At 43.2% G+C, this 22,743-nt stretch overlaps 1 protein-coding gene across 1 annotated transcript in view; it reads right to left on the bottom strand.

The window, feature by feature from the left end:
• Positions 1-13,865: 13,865 nt before the first annotated feature.
• Positions 13,866-22,743, bottom strand: part of LOC122554083 (vesicle-trafficking protein SEC22b-like) — a 74,021-nt gene continuing 65,143 nt past the window's right edge. Inside the window, exons 6-7 of the mRNA XM_043698536.1 lie at positions 18,699-18,845; positions 13,866-14,546 (exon numbers count right to left, since the gene is read on the bottom strand). Of these exons, the coding sequence (XP_043554471.1) occupies positions 14,392-14,546; positions 18,699-18,845 (302 nt within the window). The 3' untranslated portion in view covers positions 13,866-14,391. The remainder of the gene's footprint in view (positions 14,547-18,698; positions 18,846-22,743) is intronic.

Here is a 22,743-nt window from a genome sequence, read left to right as displayed (position 1 = left end):
TATTTGTATCATCGACAGCCACAGATGAGGTGCTGGAAGACTGTAGGTTGGCTAACGTGGTGCCATTATTTAAGATAAATGGGAAGGAAATGCCAGGGAACTAGAGACCGCTGAGCTGAATATTGGTAGTGGGCAAATTGTTGTAGGGAATCCTGAGGGTCAGGATTTGCATGTATTTGGAAAGGCAAGGACTGATTAAGGATAGTTAACATGGCTTTGTGCGTGGGAAATTAGGTTTCACTAACTTGATTGAGTTTTTTGAAGTAGTAATGAAGAGGATTAATGAGGGCAGAGGGGTAGACGTGATCTATATGGGCTTCATCAAGGCGTTCAACAAGGCTCCCCATGGGAGACTGATTAGCAAGGTTAGATCTCACGGAATACAGAGAGAGCTAGCTATTTTGATACAGAACTGGCTCGAAGGGAGAAGGCAGAGGGTGGTGGTGGAGGGTTGTTTTTCAGACTGGAGGCCTGTAACAAACAGGCCACAAAGATCGGTGCTGGGTCCACTTCTTTTCACCATTTATATAAATAATTTGAATGTGAATATGGGAGGTATGGTTAGTAAGTTTGCAGATGACACCAAAATTGGAGGTTTATTAGACAGTGAAGAAGATTACCTCTGAGTAAAACAAAATCTCAATCAGATGGGCTCATGGGTCAAGGAGTGGCAGATGGCATTTAATTTAGACAAATGTGAGGTGCTGAACAAAGAGAACTTGGAGTGCAGGTTCGTTAGTTCCTTGAAAGTGGAGTCGCAGGTGGATAGGACAGTAAAGGGATTTGGTGTGCTTGCCTTTATTGGTCATTGCATTGAGTATAAGAATTGGGAGGTCATGTTGGGGCTGTACAGGATATTGGTTAGGCCACTATTGGAATACTGCGTCCAGTTCTGGTCGTCCTGAATGTTGTTAAACTTGAAAGGGTTCAGAAAAGATTTACAAGGATTTTGCCAGGGTTGGAAGATTTGAGCTATTGGGAGAAGTTGAATAGACTGGGGCTGTTTTCCCTGGAGTGTTGGTGGCTCATAGAGTGTTGGTGACCTCACAGAGGCTTATAAAATCATGAGGAGCATGAGTAGCACAAATTCACAAGGTCTTTTCCCCGGGGTGGTGGAGTCCAAAACTGGAGGGTAAAAGTTTAAGGTGAGAGGGAAAGATTTAAAAGGGACCTATAGGTCAACATTTCCATGCAGAGGGTGGTATGTGAATGAGCTGCCAGAGGAATTGGTGTAGATTGGTACAATTGTGTTGATGCTGCTCCTTTAAGCATGTATTGTCCTTGGTTGTTTTTCAAAAGTGTTTTACGAGATACTGGTTCCGAAATGTCTGGCTTGATCCATAACAGATTGGGGACTCTTTGCGGGATTTATTCTATCATTCCAATTTGGAATTAGTTTGCTGGATTCGAAGACAGCGAGTGGTCAGTGTTAGGGTCTTTTCTGGGAATTGAATTCGGTTGGTTTAATCAGCGCTTGGGATAATACTGGCTCTTTCAGTCACTGAGAGATTTTTGGAGGTGGAAGAAGTGACTCTATGGGGCCTTGGAAAAGGTGATTAAGGCCAAGCTACTGGAATTAGCAGACAAGCTGTGGTTGGAGCTGCCTCCTTCCGGGAGGAAAGGAGAAATAATTACAGCAAAAGCTCAGCATTTAAATTTGCTGGAAATGCTATCAGAATCTTTAGAGATGGCTAAAACTCAATTGAAAATGAAGCAGCTTGAGTTAGAGGAAAAAGACAAAGAAAGGGCAACAGAAATGAAATGGTTTGAATTACAGTTAAAAACAGAGGAAAGGGAAAAAGAACAAAAACAAAAAGAGAAAGAGAAATGAGAGAGGGAAAAGGAGATAGAGGAAAGGAATAAAGAGAGGGAGTTCGAACTTCAGAAATGGGCACTTAGACAGGAAGGTCAGCTGAAAGGAACGGAGATACAGGCTGGAGGTAAGCTTAGTGAGGAACAGAGCAAACTCATGGCAGCCAAAGGCCTGTTTCAATATATTCATGCATTGCCTAAATTTGATGAGAAGGATGTGGAAGCCTTTTTCACCTCATTTGAAAAGGTGGCTAAAAAATGCAGTCACCAGTGACCTTGGGGGTTTTGTTGATCCAAACAAAACTTGTAGGTAGAGCTGGTGAGGTATTTGCATCACTATCAGAGGAGGGATCTGGGCGTATAAGGAAGTGAGGAAAGCCATCTTAAGTGCATATGAACTTCTGCCAGAAGCCTACAGACAGTCTTTCAGGAATCTAAGGAGGGACCCTGGTCAAACCTACATTGAGTTTGAAAGGAGCAAACAAATTAATTTTGGTAGGTGGATAAGGGGATTAAAAGTAGAGCAAATCTATGACTGTCTTAGAATGACAAGTATTGTGGAGGAGTTCAAAAATGCACTTCCTGGTATAGTGAGAACTCATTTGGAAGAACAGAGAGTTAAAGCGGGAAGATCAGCAAGTGAAATGGCTAATGATTATGAGTTGGTTCATAACTCAAAGTTTGGCTTCCAAAATCAATTTCAATCCGTGAGGAATAGGAATTGGGGAAATTGATAAATCCTCATGTGGATTTCGGTGAAGATCACAAGGATAACTTACCACAGGGTAAGAAGGAAACCCTTGAAGGAGAAAGAGAAGTTAAAAAGCTCCAGTGTTTTCACTGCAATAAAATAGGCCACATGAAATCAAAGTGTTGGTGGGTTAGGAAAAGCACTGGGAAGGCAGATGTAGGAAAATAGGATAAGCCAGTGAATTTTGTTGGAGTAGTAATGGAAAGCACAGTGGAAGCTAGAAAGCTGCACCAGAATGTATAACCTGGTCAGAGGTTGGTTAAGGAGGAAGTGCCAGATCTTCTTAAACCATATACCTGCAAAGGTAAAGTTTACTAGCATAGGCCAGGAGCAGCAGGTAAAGAGGTTACAGGATCCTCTCAATCTTTGATATTGAAAGATAAGGAGATATCTATTTCTGAATAATTATTGCCAGAAAAGGTGCTAGTATTGTGAATTCACAGGGAGACAATAAGTGCTCAATTATGTAGAGTGTGGTGAGAATGCCCAGTGAGGACTGGACAAACTCTCAGCTCCAGGAGTACAATTTGTCCTTGCTAACGATATAGCTGGTTCACATGTGGGAGTGCTGCCTACTGTGGTTGAAAAGCCAGTGGAAATGCAGGCAACTGAACTATTGCAGGACACATATTCTGGGATTTTACCTGACTATGCGGTAACAAAGTCACAAAGTCACCAGGAGAGATAAGAGTCCAGATAAGAAAGTTGGAATTAGCAGAGACCCTGTAAGATCAAATGGTTGACACAAAACAGGAGCAGATAGATGACAAGATGATAGATGATAATGGTCTTTAGCTCAGATAAATTAACTGAGTTACAGCAGAAAGATGAAAATGAGGTTTGAGAAGATTTGTAGCTCAGATTGAGGTTCTTGATGTAAGTTTGCTCACTGAGCTGGAAGGTTCGTTTTTACACATTAGGTCACCATACTAGGTGACATCATCAGTGAGCCTCCAGTGAAGCACTGGTATTAGTGACCCACTTTCTATATATGTGTTTAGATATCCTTGGGCTGGTGACATCATTTCCTGTGGTGGTGTCATTTCCTGTGTGATGTCATTTCTGGTTCTTTTTCTCAGAGGGTGGTAAATGGGGTCTAAGTCAATGTGTTTGTTGATAACATTCCAGTTGGAGACAAAATGCATCCAGAAACTCTAGCCACTGAGTAGACTGCCAGACTACTCAGACCTTTTGGCATCATGGTAGTGCACAAACCCACCACTAAAACAATAGTCAATGAACTTGAACGACCCGATACAGACAACCTAGTAAAACTAATGTTATTTACAAAATACCTTGCAAGGACTGTAACAAACACTACTTTGGACAAACAGGCAGAAAACTAGCCACCAGGATACATGAACATCAACTAGCCACAAAAAGACATGACCCTCTCTCATTAGTATACTTAAATACAGATGAGGAATGACATCACTTAGATTGGGACTACACATCTATCCTAGGATAAGCCAAACAGAGACACACACGAGAATTCCTAGAAGCATGGCATTCCAAACTAAACTCTATCAATAATCACATTGACTTAGACCCCATTTACCACCCTCTGAGGAAAAGAACAGGAAATGACATCACCAACCCAAGGAAACCTAAACACATAAACAGAAAGTGGGTCACTAACACCAGTGTTTCACTGGAGGCTCATTAGTATGGTGACGAATCATCTGAAAATGAACTTTCCAGCTCAGCAAGCAAACTTACAGCCAGAAAGATGAAAATTTAAATCAATTGTATCAAAAGGTATACACAGAGAAAGAGTCTACATGTATCCCTGTATGCTATTATCTTAGAAATGATTTCTTAATGAGGAAGTGGAAACTATCACATATTCAGGCAGATGAAAAATGGGCAGAGGTTCACCAAGTCGTATTGCCAGTGAGTTATAGAACGGAGGTGTTGCGGGTGGCGCATGATATACCAGTCAGAGGTCATTTAGGGGTGAGAAAATGTCAAACTAAAATACAAAAACATTTTTACTGGCCTGGACTGCACAAGGATGTAGGTGAATTTTGGCAGGCATGACATACATATCAGGAAAACCGCAGGCACTAATGAAACCCACACCTTTAATACCCATTCCTGCAGTTGAGGAATCATTTACAAGTATCTTAATTGATTGCGTGGGATCCCTACCTAAAACAAAAAGTGGGAATCACTATTTGTTAACAATAATGGATATGTCCACTAGATTTCCACAGGCCATTCCATGACACAAAATCACAGCTAAATGGATTGTAGAGGAATTAGTCAAAGTTTTCACCAGATACAGACTACCTACAGGTATACAAACAGAATAAGGGTCAAACTTTAAATTAAAATTATTCAGGGAAGTTATTGGCAGCTTAGGAATAAAACAATTCAAACCTACTGTGTACCATCCAAAGGGGCAGAGCGCTAGAAAGGTGGCATTAGACATTAAAGATCATCTATCTGATATCTATCACCCCTCAATTTAAACTTATGTCCCCTCATGCTAGCCATGACCATCTGAAGAAAAAGGCACTCACTGTCCACCCTATCTTATCCTCTGATCATCGTGTATGCTTCTATTAAGTCACCTCTTAACCTTCTTCTCCCTCTGGGTGGCACGGTGGCTCAGTGGTTAGCACTGCTATCTCACAGCACCAGGGTCCTAGGTTCGATTCCTGCCTGTCTGTGGGGAGTTTGCACATTCTCCCTGTGTCTGCGTGGGTTTCCTCCAGGTGCTCTGGTTTCCTCCCACAATCCAAAGATGTGCAGGTCAGGTGAATTGGCCATTCTAAATTGCCCACAGTGTTAGGTGCGTTAGTTTGGGGTAAATATAGGGTAGGGGAGTGGATTTCTCTTTGGAGGGGCGGTGTGGACTTGTTGGGCCGAAGGGCCTGTTTTCACACTGTAGAGAATCTAAAACATCTATCTCAAGTCCTTCAGTCTTTCCTCATAAGACCTTCCCTCCATATCAGGTAACATCCTGGTAAATCTCCAATGCCTCCACATCCTTCCTACGCAATCAGATTTGTACGCAATACTCCAAGGGCAGCCGCACCAGACCCTTGTGCAGCTGCAACATGACCTCAAGACTCCTGAAACTTAATCCTTCTACCAATAAAAGCTAACACACCATAAGCCTTCTTAACAATTTTATCAACCTGGGTGGCAATTTTCAGGGATCCATGTACATGGACACCAAGATCTCTCTGCTCATATACACTACCAAGAATCTTATCATTAGCCTAGTACTCTGTATTCCTGTGAATACAGAGTGAATCACCAAAGTGAATCACCTCACACTTTTCCGCATTAAACTCCATTTGCCACTTCTCACCCCAGCTCTGCAGCTTATCTATGTCCCTCTGTAACCCGCAAGCTCCTTCCGCACTGTCCACAACTCCACTGACTTTAGTGTCATCCACAAATTTACTAACCCATCCTTCTGCGCCTCATCCAGGTCATTCTAAAAAAAACTGGATTAGCCAAGGAAAATATGGGGTCATTGCATACAATCATTTTCTATCATCATGCTAAACCTTATGATATAAGGATTGCAGTCGACTAAAAGCTTGCACTACTTGATCAATTTTGTTTAAAGAACGAGATCTAGATCTATCAGTGCATTTCTTGTTGTAATGGATATGTATTGCTGCAGGAAACGTTCCTGAACACAATTGAGGAACACCTGCACCACACAGCTCTTTCCAGTACACTATTCTAGTCTGTAGATTGGAAGGAACAAAATGGCCTTTAGTAAAGTGACATGCTCTTCTTGTTGAATGTGGGAGTTTTAGGAAAGTTTAAGGGCTACTGGGGATTATATCTGCAACAAATGTCATTGGTTGCAAATCCTGTCAAATCGAGTGGATCGCTTGGAGAGACAGTTACAGGCAATGAGGAATTTACAAGAGTTAGGGGGTGTGATGGATGGCAGGTATAAGAAGGGAGAAAAGCTGCAGATACAGTCAGGTAGATGGGTTACCTCCTAGAAAGGTAGGAGAGGTAGACAGGTGGTACAAGAGTCTCCTGTGGCTATCTCCATTTCAAATTAGTGTGCTGTTTTGGAAAATGTAATGGACTTTCAGGAGAATGTAGCATGAACAGCCAAGATTCTGGTATCAAGACTGGCTCTAATGCAATGGGGGGTACATTGGTTTCTAAGCGATCGATTGTGTTAGGGTACTCTAGTCAGAGGCACCGACAGACGTTTCTGCAGCCAGCAGCGAAAAATCAGAATAATGTGTTACCTCCCTGGTAGCAGGATCAAGGATGTCTCAGAGAGGTTGCAGAATGTTCTCAAAGGGGAGAGGGACTAGCAGGAGGTCATTGTACACTTTTGTACCAATGGCATAGGAAGGAAAAAAGGATGAGATTCTGATGGGAGAATATAGAAGGTTAGGCAGGAATTTAAAAAGAAGATCCTTAAGGTTACTAATATCTGGATTACTCCCAGTGCTAGTGAGGGTAGGAACAGGAGGATAGAGCAGATGGATGTGTGGCTGATAAGCTGGTATATCAAATTTTTGGATCATTTGAATCTCTTCTAGGGTAGAAATGACCTGTACAAGAAGGATGGATTGCACCTGAATTGGAAGGGGACTAATATATTGGCAGGAAGATTTGCTAGAGCTGCTCGGGAGGATTTATATTAGTGAGGTGGGGGGGGGGGGGGGGGAACCCAGGGAGATAGTGAAGAAAGAAATCAATCTGAGACTGGTACAGTTGAGAAAACAACTGAGTCAAATAGTCAGGGCAGGTAGGAACAAAGCTGAAAATGTGTTGCTGGAAAAGCGCAGCAGGTCAGGCAGCATCCAAGGAGCAGGAGAATCGACGTTTCGGGCATGAGCTTCAGGAATCCTGATCTCCAGCATCTGCAGTCCTCACTTTCTCTTCGAAGAAAAACTGATCTCCAGCATCTGCAGTCCTCACTTTCTCCAGGTAGGAACAAAGCAGAGAATAAGGTAGGACTGATAAATTAAACTGCATTTATTTCAATGCAAGAGGCCTAACAGGGAAGGCAGATGAACTCAGGACATGGTGAGGAACATGGGACTGGGATATCATAGCAATTACAGAAACATGGTTCAGGGATGGGCAGGACTGGCAGCTTAATGTTCCAGGATACAAATGCTACAGGAAGGGAGGGAGGCAAGAGTGGAGGGGGAGTGGTGTTTTTGATAAGGGATAGCATTATAGCTGTACTGAGGGAGGATGTTCCCCGAAATACACCAGGGGAAGTTATTTGGGTAGAACTGGGAAATAAGAAAGGGACGATCACCTTATTGGTATTGTATTGTAGGCCCCCTAATAGTCAGAGGGAAAGTGAGGAACAAATTTGGAAGGAGATTTCAGTTATCTGTAAGAATAATAGGGTGGTTATCATTAGGGATTTCAACTTTCCAAACATAGACTCAGACTGCCATAGTGTTAAGGGTTAAGATGGGGAGGAATTTGTTAAGTGTGAACAAGACAATTTTCTGATTCAGTATGTGGATGTACCTACTAGAGAAGGTGCAAAACTTGACTTACTCTTGGGAAATAAGGGCAGGTGACTAAGATGTCAGTGGGGGAGCACTTTGGGGCCAGTGACCATAATTCTATGAGTTTTAAAATAACAATGGAAAAGGATAGACTGGATGAAGTTCTAAATTGGAGGAAGGCTAGTTTTGACGGTATTAGGCAAGAACTTTCAAAAGCTCATTGGGGGCAGATGTTCGCAGGTAAAGGGACGGCTGGAAAATGGGAAGCCTTCAGGAATGAGGTAACGAGAATCCAGAGACAGTATATTCCTGTTAGGGTGAAAGGAAAGGCTGGTAGGTGTAGGGAATACTGGATGACTAGAGAAATTGAGGGCTTGGTTGAGGAAAAGAAGGAAGCATATGTCAGGTATAGACAGGATAGATCGAGTGAATCCTTAGAAGAGCATAAAGGCAGTATGCATATACTTAAGAGAAAAATCAGGAGGGCAAAACATTGACATGAAATAGTTTTGGCAAATAGGGTTGAGGAGAATCCAAAGGGATTCTATGAATACATTAAGGACAAAAGGGTAACTAGGGGGAGAATAGGGCCCCTCAAAGATCAGCAAGGCGGCCTTTGTGTGGAACCGCAGGAGATAGGGTAGATACTAAATGAGTATTTTGCATCAGTGTTTACTGTGGAGAAGGTCATGGAAGATATAGAATGTGGGGAAATAAATGGTGACATCTTTAAAAATGTCAATATTACAGAGAAGGAAGTGCTGGATGTCTTGAAATGCATAAAGGTGGATAAATCCCCAGGACCAGATCAGGGGTACCCTAGAACACTGTGGGAAGAGTGGGAAGTGATTGCTGGGCCCCTTGCTGAGATATTTGTATCGTCGATAGTCACAGGTGAGGTGACAGAAGACTGCAGTTTGGCTAATGTGGTACCATTATTTAAGAAAGGTGGTAAGGAGAAGCCAGAAAACTATAGACCGGTGACACTGACATCGGTGTTGGGCAAGTTGTTGAAGGGAATCCTGAGGGACAGAATTTATACGAATTTGGAAAGGCAAGGACTGATTCGGGATAGTCAACATGGCTTTGTGCAAGGGAAATCATGTCTCTCGAACTTAATTGAGTTTTTGAAGAAGTAACATAGAGGACTGATGAGGACACGGTGGTGGATGTGATCTATATGGATTTCAGTAAGGCATTCAACAAAGTTCTCTATGACAGACTGGTTAGTAAGGTAAGATCTCATGGAATACAGGGAGAACTAGCCATTTGGATACAGAACTGGCTCAAAGGTAGAAAACAGAAGGTGGTGGTGGAGGGTTGTTTTTCAGACTTGAGACCTGTGACCAGTGGAGGACTACAAGGATTGGTGTTGGGTCCATTACTTTTTATCATTTTTACAAATTATTTGGAGATAAATATAGGAGGTATAGTTTGTAAGCTTGCAGATGACACCAACATTGGAGGTGTAGTGGACAGCGAAGAAGATTACCTCAGATTACAACGGGATGTTGATCAGTTGGGCCAATGGGCTGACGAGTGGCAGATGCACTTTAATTTAGATAAATGTGAGGTGCTGCATTTTGGGAGAGCAAATCTTAGCAGGACTTAGATACTTAATGGTAAGGTCCTTGGGAATGTTGCTGAACAAAGAGACCTTGGAGTACAGGCTCTTAGCTCCTTGAAAGTATAAAGAAAGAACAAAGAACAAAGAAATGTTACAGCCCAGGAACAGGCCCTTCGGCCCTCCAAGCCTGAGCTGATCCAAATCCACTGTCTAAACCTGTCGGTCAATTCCCAAGCATCTGTATCCCTCTGCTCCCCACCTACTCATGCATTTGTCCAGGCGCATCTTAAATGAATCTACCGTGCCTGCCTCTACCACCCCTGCTGGTAACTCGTTCCAAACGTCCACCACCCTCTGTGTGAAGTACTTACCGCATGTATCCCCCTTAAACTTTCCACCTCTCACCTTGAAAGCGTGACCTCCCAATATTGAATCCTTCACCCTGGGGAAAAGCTTGTCTCTATCCACCCTGTTTACACCCTTCGTGATTTTGTAAACCTCAATCAGATCCCCCCTCAATTTCCTTTTATCTAATGAAAAATAAACCTAACCTACTCAACCTTTCTTCATAGCTAGCATCTTCCATACAAGACAACATCCTCGTAAACCTTCTCTGCACCCTCTCCAAAGCATCCAAATCCTTTTGGCAATGTGGCGACACGGTGGCACAGTGGGTTAGCACTGCTGCCTCACAGTGCCAGAGACCCGGGTTCAATTCCCGCCTCAGGCGACTGTGTGGAGTTTGCACATTCTCCCCGTGTCTGCGTGGGTTTCCTCCGGGTGCTCCGGTTTCCTCCCACAGCCCAAAGATGTGCAGGTTAGGTGAATTGGCTATGCTAAGTTGTCCGTAGTGTTAGGTAAGGGGTAAATGTAGGGGTATGGGTGGGTTGCGCTTCGGCGGGTCGGTGTGGACTTGTTGGGCCGAAGGGCCTGTTTCCATACTGTAAAATAATCTAATCTAGAACTGTACACAGTATTCTAAATGCGGCCGAACCAATGTCTTGTACAATTTTAACATGACTTGCCAGCTCTTATGCTCAATACCCCGTCCAATGAAGGCAAGCATACTATATGCCTTCTTGACCACTCTATCCACCTGTACAGCAACCTTCAGGGTACAATGGACCTGCACTCCCAGATCTCTCTGCCCATCAACTTTTCCCAAGGCCCTTCCGTTCATTGTATAATTCGCTCTAGAATTAGTCTTTCCTAAGTGCATCACCTCACATTTTTCTGGATTGAAAACCATCTGCCACTTTTCCGCCCAACTCTCCAGTCTATCTATATCCCTGACAGTCCCTTTTGCTTTCTGTACTCCACCAATCTTCTTGTCATCTGCAAATTTGCTGATTATACCAACAGTGCCCTCTTCCAGATCATTTATATATATCACAAACAACAGTGGTCCCAACACTGACCCCTGTGGAACACCACTGGTCACCTTTCTCCATTTCGAGAAATTCCCTTCAACTACTACTCTCGGTTTCCTGTTGTTCAACCAGTTCTTTATCCACCTAGCTAGAACACCCTGCACACCATGTGACTTCACTTTCTCCATTAGTCTACAATGGGGAACCTTATCAAACGCCTTACTAAAGTCCATGTATATGACATCAACAGCCCTTCCTTCATCTATCAACTTGGTAATTTCCTCGAAGAACTCAATAAAGTTGGTAAGGCACGATTTCCCCCGCACAAAACCATGTTGCCTATCACTGATAAGCCCATTTCTTTCTAAAATATAAATAGATCCTATCCCTCAGTACCCACTCCAGCAACTTCCCCACCACCAACGTCAGGCTCATTGGTCTGTAGTTATCCGGGATATCCCTACTACCCTTCTTGTACAGGGGGACAACATGAGCAACCCTCCAGACCTCCGGCACCTTACCTGTGTTTAAGGATGCCACAAAGATATCTGTCAGGGCCCCAGCTATTTCCTCTCTCGCCTCCCTCAGCAACCTGGGATAGATACCATCCGGTCCTGGGGATTTGTCCACCTTAATAACCTCTAGCCTACCCAACACATCTTCCAGACTAATCAAAATTCATCATGTTCCTCTCCTCAGTGAACACTGATGCAAAGTAATCATTCAGAATCTCACCCATTCTCTCAGGTTCGACTCACAGCCTTCCTTCGTTATCCTTTAGTGGACCAATCCTTTCTCTAGTTACCCCCTTGCTTATTATATAAGAATAAAATACTTTGGAATTCTCCTTAATTCTGCTACTAAAGCTATTTCATGGCCCCTTTTAGCCCGCTTGATTCCTCGGTTAAGACTTGTCTTACTCTTCCGATATCCCTCCAGGGCCCAGTCTGTTCTTAGCTGCCTGGACCTTATGTGTGCTTCCCTTTTCCTCTTGGCTAGTGGTACAATTTCTCCTGTCATCCACGGTTCATGAATCTTGCCCTTGCCATCCTTTGCCTTCAACGGGATATGCCTATCCTGCACTGCCGTTAAACTATCTTTGAAAGCCTCCCACATCTCAAATGTGGTCTTCCCTTCAAATAGCTGTGTCCAATCCACATTTCCGAGCTCGTGCCTAATTTTGATATAATTGGCCTTGGCCCAGTTTAATACTCTTCCCTTAGGACCACTCTCATCTTTGTTCTAAGTATATTCTAAAACTTACAGACTTGTGGTCACTGTTCCCAAAGAAATCCCCCATCACAACTTCTACCAACGTCTACTGCAAATTCTAGAGTTGAAGGTAGATAGGATAGTGAAGGTGGTATTTGGTATGCTTTCCTTTTATTGGTCAGAACATTGAGTATAGGACTTGGAAGGTCATGTTGTGGCTGTACAGGACATTGGTTAGGACACTGTTAGAATATTGAGTGCAATTCTGGTCTCCTTCCTATTGGAAGGATGTTATGAAACTTGAAACGGTTCAGAAAGGATTTACAAGAATGTTGCCAGGGTTGGAGGATTTGAGCTAAAGGGAGAAGCTGAATAAGTTTGAGCTGTTTTCCCTGGAGTGTCAAAGGCTGAGGGGTGACCTCAGAGGTTTACAAAATTATAAGGGGCACCGATAGGATAAATAGGCAAAGTCTCTTCCCTGGGGTGGGGGGAGTCCAGAACTAGAGGGCATAGGTTTAGGGTGAGAGGGGAAAGATACAAAAGGGATCTAAGGGGTAATTGTTTCACATCCTTATGGCTCTCTAATCCGTTAAGGCGCTCCATCAAACCTGCCTCTTTCATCGAGCTTTTAGTCATCTGTCCTTGTGTCTCCTTTCATGGCTTGACATTAAATTATGTTTGAGTCTTCCCTACAATGATGAATTACATTCAAGTGTTATTGTAAAGTCATAGTCAGAGATGCACAGCATGAGAAAACTCATCCATGACAACCAGCTCTTCTAAATTAATCTAGTCCCATTTGCCAGTACTTGGCCCATGTCCCTCCAAACCCTTCCTATTCATAAGCCCACCTTTTAAAAGTTGTCATTGCACCAGTCTCCACTACTTCCTCTGTCAGCTCATTCCATAAATGCACCATCCTTTGTGTGGAAAAAGTTGCTCTTAGGTCCCTTTTAAATCTTTCCCCTCTCACCCTCAACCAATGACCTCTAATTCTAGATTCCCTCACCCCAAGGAAAAGATCTTGTCTATTTACCCTATCCATGCTCCTCATAATTTTATAAACCTCTAAGGTCACCCCTCACCCTCAGGGAAAACAGCCCCTGGCTATTCACACTTCCCCTGTAGCTCAAACCCTCCAACCCTGGCGACATCCTTATAAACCTTTTCTAAACCCTTTCAAGTTTCACAACACAGGAACAGACCAGAATTGCACACAATTTTCCAAAAGTGTGCTAAGTGTTGTTGAATTCCTTATTGCATTTATTGGTGATTATTTTATGCTTGCAGTTTTGGTCTATCCTGAAGTGGAAACATCTCTGTAACCATCCTTTTTTAAAATAAAAATTAACATTTTAACTTTTTTCTTTTTCAACGAAATTGATGTAGTCTATTTCAACCTCTTCATTGTTCTTTTCTGTTCTACATCTGTCTGATGTTTACTGACAGAGTATCTCTCTACTTGTGTTCTATTGCATCAACCAGAACCTCCATCTACAGCTGCTTAAAGAAAACAGTTGACCATGTCAGTTTCCACTGAATCTGATGATAATTCCTCCATGGCATCCACTAGCCTAGCTCAGTATTAGCTGAGCCCTATGAACTTCATTGGATAGCGCTGCAGCAAATGCATGTGGAGAGGTGCTGGGAAGCATGGTCTGTTCCTAAAATCAACAAAGACGTTCTTAACATAAGTGATTTTATTCAATGAATATAAGAGCACTGTTGATATCTACACAGTCACAGCACAAATCATATTTTTCAGGCAGTAATCTGGTCCTCCTCAGCAGCTTTCCCAGGATTTGTGTGTAAAGAGTCATGGACAGAGACAGGAAGAGAGATCACAGACATTCCATTCATTCTTTCTACAGAGCATTTAATAATAGAGTATTTTTCACCACTTTAGCTCTTTATAATGATTCTATTTGTTTTACCTATAGTTTGTAATATCAGAATGCATTGGGATGAAAGAAAGAATTCTTCATTTCGACAAGTCAGAATGAAATGTAATCTGACAGAGCCAACTTTGGCAACCCATCACACACATCCAAATTACAACAAAAAAAAAAAAGGGAGCTTTCAACGTGACTGACTGAGCAAAAAACTAATGATTTTGGAATGGTAATGAGTGCTCATAGATCGAGCACGCCATTACAGGGGGACTGACACATAGCAAGAGCAAATCAACGCTGGTCAGCATGACAGTCAATCTCAGAGCCACCAGAAGCGTACATACACGATTAACATGATTGAGAAGACTGCAACAGCTGCTAGCTTGGCGTAGGTTGAACGCATATTCAAATACTTGGCATCTTGTCGGTACTTCTTCGACAGGTTGGAGAGGCTACTGGCCTTGCTGTCCAAAGCTACATCAAAGAGAACAACAGCAAGTAATTACTTTGAACACAGCCTGCTGATATAACACCACCAGGCTTCAGCAGCACAAACTGAAATGTGAACGCTGGTAAATCCCAAACTGAGGAGAAAGGCGTTGGAAACTGCACATTACAGGAACTCTCATTCAATGTCCTGAGGGAATGTTCTAAAAACCTACCGTGTGACCCAAAGGAAAATGAAGCTAAATTCCAGAAAATCAAACATCTCAATCCAATGATTAATCGCTGCTCAGCTACTTTTGACAATTTCGTAGTTTCAATATATGCAGTGCCAGTCCCTTGTGGAACTGATAATAAATAATACACAATATATTTATCTTCCTTTATCCCTCCACTGCAGAAGGTGTAGAGATAGCATTCTGGGTAATACAAGATGGAGGACAGGAAAAAATTGTGGCTATAAGAGCTGCTCTTTATTTGAGGTATATTAAGTGTTGGATGTGATCTCCTTGAATTCCAGGAATAGCAATTCGGTTTTATCAACTGTTGCATTGTTTTGGAACTTTGGGAGGAAAAAAAAACAACAGCAACAAGACAAAGGCAGTGACAACATGGTGAGGGAAAGAAATCTATACTGCTGTCTGACACAGCAGTGAATCTGCAGTAATTGTCTTTGCTGTATGAGCTCAAATAACTCTAGACAATTGGAGTCAGTCTAGGAAAAGTTAAAAATAGCGAAATTCATAGCTGACTCTGGAGGAACCTGTGTGGGACAGCTCACAGCACAAGAACACAAAAGTGCATAATTTTTGAGTGTAACCTTGCTGTAAATCTACAATCATGAGTACAGTGGGTTCTTTTTGATCCGATTTGTCTCTATTAAATTTTAAAAATACAAACCATAAGTACTAAGTTAGCTGGAGCAGGTATTCGTTTTAGAATAAGAAGATTATTTTCTGGGTCTGTAGATTATGAAGGAACAAAGATGGCCTTTAGTGGAGTGATGTGCTCTTCCTGTCGGATTTGGGAGTTTAGGGTGAATTTCCATATTACTGATGCCTGCAGGAAGTGTCTTTGGTTGCAAATCCTATCAGATCACATGGATCTGTTAGAGTTTCAGTTAGAGGCAATGAGGAATTTACAGGAGCTGTGGGTGTGATGGATGGCAGTTATGGGATGAAAGAAAAGCCGCAGATACAGTCAGGTAGATGGGTTAACTCCAGGAAAGGTAGGAGAGGGAGGCAGGTGGTGCAGGAATCTTTCGTGGTAATCCCCATCTCAAACAAGTATGCTGTTTTGGAAAATGTAGGGGATAATGGACTCTCAGAGAAACTTAATACAAACAGCCAAGTTTCTGGTACAGAGAATGGATCTGATGCAGTGAGGAATACGTCAGATTCCAAGCGATCGATTGAGAGGGGGGACTGTTTAGTCAGAGGCACAGACAGACGTTTTTGCAACCGACAGCGAGAAATCAGAATGGTGTGGTACCTTCTTGGTGCCAGGATCAAGGAGATCTCAGAGAGGGTGCAGAATATTCTCAAGAGGGAGGCGGAACCAGTAGGAGGTCATTGTACACATTGGAACTAACAACATAGGAAGGGTAAAAGGTGAGGTTCTGAAGGGAGAATATAGAAAGTTAGGCAGGAATTGAAAAAAAGGTCCTCAAGGGTAGAAATATTTGGATTACTCCCGGTGCTATGAGCTAGTGAGGGTAGGAATCAGAGGATAGAGCAGATGAATGCATGGCTGAGGAGCTGGTGCAGGGGAGAAGGGTTCACATTTTTGGATCATTGGAATCTTCTCTGGGATAGAAGTGACCTGTACAAGGAGGACAAATTGCACGTGAAATGCAAGCGGGCTAATATATTGGCAGGGTGATTTGCTAGATCTGCTCGGGAAGATTTAAACTAATAAAGGTGGGAGGTTGGGACCCAGGGGGATAGTGAGGAAAGAGATCAGTCGGAGACTGGGCCAAATGAGAAACAGTGCAACTCAAAACAGGGCAGACAGGAACAAATCAGAGAACAACGTAAGATCAGAGTGGTGCTGGAAAAGCACAGCAGGTCAGGCAGCATCCAAGGAGCAGGAAAATCGATGTTTTGGGCAAAAGCCCTTTATCTGTTGCCCGAAACATCAATTTTCCTGCTCCTCGGATGCTACTTGACCTGCTGTGCTTTTCCAGCACCACTCTAATCGAGACTCTGATCTCCAGCATCTGCAATCCGCATTTTTGCCTAGAGAACAAGGTAAGACTGATAAATTAAACTGCATTTATTTCAATGAAAGAGGAAGGCAGTTGAAATTAGGTCAGAAACATGGGACTGGGATATCATAGCAATTACAGAAATATGGCTCAGGGATGGACAAGACTGGCAGCTTAATGTTTCAAGATACATATGCTATAGGAAGGATAGAACTGGTGGGGCAAGATAGGAGAAGGGAGTGGCATTTTTGATAAGGGATAGCATTATGGCTGTTCTTAGGGAGGATATTCCAAGGAATAGATTCAGAAGTTATTTGGGTAGAACTGAGAAAAAAGAAAGGTATGATGACCTTATTGAGATTGTATTATAGATCCCTTCAATAATCAGTGGGAAATTGGGAAATAAATTTATAAGGAGAGCTCAGTTATCTGTAAGAATAAAAGGGTGGTTATGGAGAGGATTTTAACTTTCCAAATATAGACTGGGACTGCCATAGTGTTAAGGGTTCAGATGGAGAGGAAATTGTTAAGTGTGAACAAGAAAGTTTTCTGATTCAGTGTGTGGATGTACCTACTAGAGAATGTGCAAAACTTGGGAAATTCTTGGGAAATAAGGCAGGGCAGGTGACTGAGGTGTCAGTGGAAGAGCACTTTGGGGCCAGAAACCATGATTCTATTAGTTTTAAAATAGTGATGGAAAAGGATAGACCAGGTCTAAAAGTTGAAGTTCTAAATTGGAGGAAGACCCATTTTGATGGTATTAGGCAAGAACTTTCAAAAGTTGATTGGGGCAGACATTTGCAGGTAAAGGGAAGGCTGGAAAATGGGAAGCCTTCAGAAATGACATAGCGAGAGTCCAGAGACAGTAGTTCCTCGAAAGCAGAGTCATAGCGAGACAGGATAGTGAAGGCGGCATTTGATATACTTTCCTTTATTGGTCAGAACCTGGAGTTGGGAGGTCATGTTGAGACTGTACAGGACATTGGTTAGGTTACTTTTCGAATAGTGGGTGTAAATCTGGCCTCCCTCCTATCGGAAGGATGTTGTGAAATTTGAAAGGGTTCAGAACAGATTTACAAGGATCTTGCCAGGGTTGGAAGATTTGCGCTATAGGGAGAGGCTGACTAGGCTGGGGGTGTTTTCCCTTGAGTGTCAGAGGCTGAGGAGTGACCTTATAGAGGTTTATTAAATCATGAGGGGCATGGATAGAGTAACTAGACAAGATACTTTCCCTGGGATTGGGGAGTCCAGAACTAGAGGGCATAGATTTAGGGTGAGGAGGGAAAATTTAAAAGAGACCTAAACGGCAACTTTTTCACACAGAAAGTGATGCATGCATGGAATGAGCTGCCAGGGAAAGTGGTGGTGGCTGGTACAATTACAACATTTAAAATGCATCTGAATGGGAATATGAACAGGAAGGGTTTAAAAGAATATGGGCCAAATGCTGGCAAATGGAACTAAATTAGGTTGGGATATTTAGTCAGCATGGACGAGTTGGACCAAAGAGTCTGTTTTCGTGCTGTACATCTCTATGACTCTATAGAGTATGTTTCCACAATCAGACAAAGTAGTGAGCAGTAATGGAGGCTTTGTTAGCTGATGAATAAATCCAGAAAACTTGAGCAGAAATGTCACAGTGAGCAATGTGAGAATGTGAATCCAGTCAAGATCAAAGCTTCTATCAGTAAAAGAGACCATGAAGCTGATAGACTGATGTGTTGCCTGCTCTCAACCAATCTGGGTCAACAGATGACTTGAGACCCACCTGCCAAGATTGATCAACAGTCAAATGGAGGCTGAAGTGCACCAACCTCTGAGTTCTACCCAGATCTTTTCATCAACCAGGCTCAGTGTAGTGTTGGCCAAAGGGTCATTACATTTACACCATAAACTCATAACAGAAATCCTATTCCTGTTGAATGAACATGTTAGCACAGCACAAGTTGATGCCTGTGCAGAGGTGAAGGGTTTACCTGACAGTGCCTCTCCTCGCTGTAAGACCTCCTCGATATTCGCCACCATTATTCGCTGCACATCCTGAAGTTCAGTGTTTATAGAACCCAGGTTCCTGCGTGCTCGACTGTCGATGTAAGATTTCTTTGTTTTTTGGATGTATGTGTCTGAAAGCAAGCAGCAACAAAGTTAATCTCTCATCTTCACAGTTCAGATAAAGCCTCGTGGCACAGTAATTTAACTATGAGCATGGAGAAACATGCAGAACAGGAGGTGGACAGCAGGAGGTGGGGGGGGGGGTGTGCGTGTGGGAAGAGGAAAGCTCAAGCACAAGTTGGAGGAGATGCAGGAGGAATGGTGACATAGGAGGAGTCGATGATGTGAGACACAATCATGTGCTTTGTTTTCAGAGGGAGACTAGACATGTTGAGAGAGTGGTGCACAAAACAAATGGGATTTTGGGATTCATATACAAAATACATTGAGTAAAGAAATTACTTGACTTTCACAAAGCTCTGGTTACGTCCCACCTACAGGATGGAGTCCAATTATGGTCCCCACATGCTAAGAACATGAGGGCCCTCAAGAGAGAGATCGAGAGACAGTGAGGGAGAGAAAGAGATTGAGAGACAGAGAGGGAGAGAGAGAGAGAGAGAGAGAGAGAGAGAGAGAGAGAGAGAGAGAGATAGAGATAGAGAGATCGGGAGGGAGATCAAGAGGGCGAGAGATCGAGATCGAGAGAAGCGGAGACTTTTCTCCATGGAGCAGTGATTTGATCATGACGGACGAGATTATAATGGATTTGGATGAGAGACACAAGGAAAGCTGTTCCCATTGGCTGATAATACTGGGATTAGGCGACCCTGACTGAAGGTTTTGGTGGGGAGATACAGGGGGTATTGTGGGGAAGAACATTTTTCCACAGTGAGTGGTAATGACCTGGAACTCTGACCACGAGGGGCTGGGGGTGGAGAGGGTGAATGATTTCAAAAAGAAAATTGGACAGACACTTGGTGAAAACAAACTTGCAGAATAATGGAGAGAGCACAGGGTGCAGGATGGGGATGTGACTGACTGGATTACTCCACAGAGAGCCATCAGTGACTGGGTGTATAATTCCTTATCTGCTATAAAATTTCTCTGTCTTATACATTTTCTCTTGAAAATCTTCTGGAAGCTGTGAAGGCCTGGCCACTTGGTCTGGACCAATGCCAGCTGCCAGGTATTGTCACACGACACAAAGTTCTCTCCAGTGATTCAGCTCATCATCATTTGCCAGTCTTGCTGACGTAAACCTTAGAACTCATACCTCTGGCTGCTTGTTTCAAAGCTAATTTCTTCTGGTAATATGTCCGAATGAGTATAGAAAGAGAAAGATAGACTAGATGAATTCATGCTGAAGACAGGGTCCAGGAGGAGGACTTCAGATTCCTGGGACATTAAGATGCTGGGGAAGGGAGGGAAAGTGCTGATGGGACCTGCATAGACCAGATGACAGCTCCTAAAACAGAGCAGCAAATGCTTTTCTACAAGGTGACTTAAGAAGGGCCTGATGAAGGAGAGGCGCTCTGGAAGCTAGTGCTTCCAATTAAACCTGTTGGACTATAACCTGGTGTTGTGCGACTTTTAACTTTGTACATTCCTGTCCAACACCAGCATCTCCAAATCATCCCTAATCGAGCTTTGGTTTTCCAACTAATCATAAAGCCCGTCTCTCAAATTCTTCTCCAATAATTTGCTCATTACAGACGTAAGACTGACTGGTCAGTAATTCCCAGGATTATCCCAATTCCCTTTCTTGAGCAAGGGAATAACATTTGCCACCCTCCAATCATCTGGCATTACTCTAGTGGACAGTGAGGACACAAATATCATTGTCAAAGGAGCAGAAATCTCTTCCCTTGCTTCCTACAGTAACCTTGGGGGAGGCACGGTGGCTCAGTGGTTAGCACTGCTGCCTCACAGCACCATGGTCCCAGGCGACTGTCTGTATGGAGTTTGCACATTCTCCCCATATCTGCGTGGGTTTCCTCCGGGTACTCAGGTTTCCTCCCACAGTCCAAAGATGAGCAGATTAGGTGAATTGGCCATGCTAAATTGCCCATTGTGTTCGGTGCATTAGCCAGGGGTGAATGTAGGGGAATGGATCTGGGTGGGTTGCTCTTTGGGGGAGTTGGTGTGGACTTGTTGGGCAGAAGGGCCTGTTTCCACACTGTAGCTAATCTAATCTAATCCTGCCCAGGGGATTTATCTATCCTTATATTTTTCAAAATATTCAGTACATCTTCCTTCCTAACATCAACCTGCTCAAGCATATTAGTCTGTTTCATGCCATCCTCACAAACGTCAAGATCTCTCTCTTTAATGCTCTGCTAAAGCTTTTTCATGCCCCCTTCCATTCTCCTAAGTCCGTTCTCCAGTTCCTTCCTGGCTACCTTATAACCCTCTCAACCCCTCTCTGATCCTTACCTCCTCAACATTCAGTAAGCTTCCTTTGTCCTTTTGACTGGATGTTCCACATCCCTTGCCACCCACAGTTCTTTCACCCTACCATCCCTTCTTTGCCTCAGTGGGACAAACCTATCCAGCAATATCAGCAAGTGCTCGTTAAACAACCTCCACATTTCTTCATGCATTTCCCTCAGAACATCTGCTCCCAATTTAGGTACCCCAGTTCCTGCCTAATAGCATTGTAATACCCCTCCCCCAATTAAATCCTTTCCCATACAGTCTGTTTCTAACCCTCTCCACGAGTATAGCAAAGGTCGGGGAGTTGTGATCACTATCACCAAAATGCTCTCCCTCTGAAAGATCAGACACCTGGCCTGGCTCGTTGCCAAGCACCAAATCCAATATGGCCTCTCCTCTAGTCGGCCTATCTACATATTGAGTCAGGAATCCTTCCTAGACACACTTGACAAAAACTGCTCCATCTAAGCTATGTGAACTAAGGAGGTTCCAATCAATATTAGGGAAATTGAAGTGACCTATGAGAACTATCTTGTTACTTGTGCACCTTTTCAAAACCTGCCTCCTAATCTGCTTCTTCGTGTCTCTGTTGAAATGTCTTAATAAAGTGTTTACTCCTTTCCGGTTTCTGACTTCCACCCAGACGGACTCTGTAGACTAATCCTCCTTGCCAACCTCCCTTTCTGCAGCTGTGATACTATCCCTGATTAGCAATGCCACTTCCCCACCTCTTTTACCATCCACCCTATTCCTTTTGAAACATCTAAACCCTGGAACATCCAACAAGCATTCTTGCTTCTCTGATATCCAAGTGTCCATAATGGTCACAACATCATAGTTCCAAGTACTGATCCATGCTTTAAGTTTGGCACCCTTACTCCTGATACTTCTTGCATTAAAATACCATATATACTCATGTATAGGTCAGTCTCATGTGTACGTCGACCCCTTACTTTGGCCAATAAATCTCATGTTTCCAAATATCTCATGTTTCAGTTGACCCAAGTTCTTCATAGTTACAGATCAACATTTATGAGTCAGTGTGCCTGCCCAATATGCTCCGCTCTGGCTTTCTAGTCTGCTGGTCATATCATGCCGTTCCGGGTCTTACAGTCCACCAGCCGTAATGTTCTGCTCCAGGTTTTCAGAATTACTGTAATCTGTGGAGTCTGTTTCAGTTACCTGCAGTTTACCACAACCCAAACATATTACAGGGAACGCTCCAGAGCCAGGGACCAGGGGCAGCCAGGAAGGTAAATTTCCCATTTTATGTATTTTGTAGATAAATATTCATCCCCTTGAAAACAATAGCTCGTGTCTAAGTCGACCCCCTAATTTCAGATTTAAAAAAACCACATTCAAAATTCTACCTATATATGAGTGTATGCGGTAGACACACTCCAACCCATCACACTGACTGCACCTTTGCCCTGTCAATTGCCTATTCCTCCTCATAGAATGTGCAGAGAGTCTATCTGGCTGTTCAATACCTACTCTACCATCTGACCTGCAGCTCCAGTTCCCATCCCCTGCCAATCTAGTGAAAACCCTCCAAAAGAGCTCTAGCAAACTTCCCAGCCAAGATATTGGTGCCCC

The sequence above is a fragment of the Chiloscyllium plagiosum genome, chromosome 11, assembly GCF_004010195.1.
Source record: "Chiloscyllium plagiosum isolate BGI_BamShark_2017 chromosome 11, ASM401019v2, whole genome shotgun sequence".
Classification (NCBI taxonomy): domain Eukaryota; kingdom Metazoa; phylum Chordata; class Chondrichthyes; order Orectolobiformes; family Hemiscylliidae; genus Chiloscyllium; species Chiloscyllium plagiosum.
Note: the sequence above shows the minus strand (reverse complement) of the source record. Positions and strands in the feature narration are given on the sequence as shown.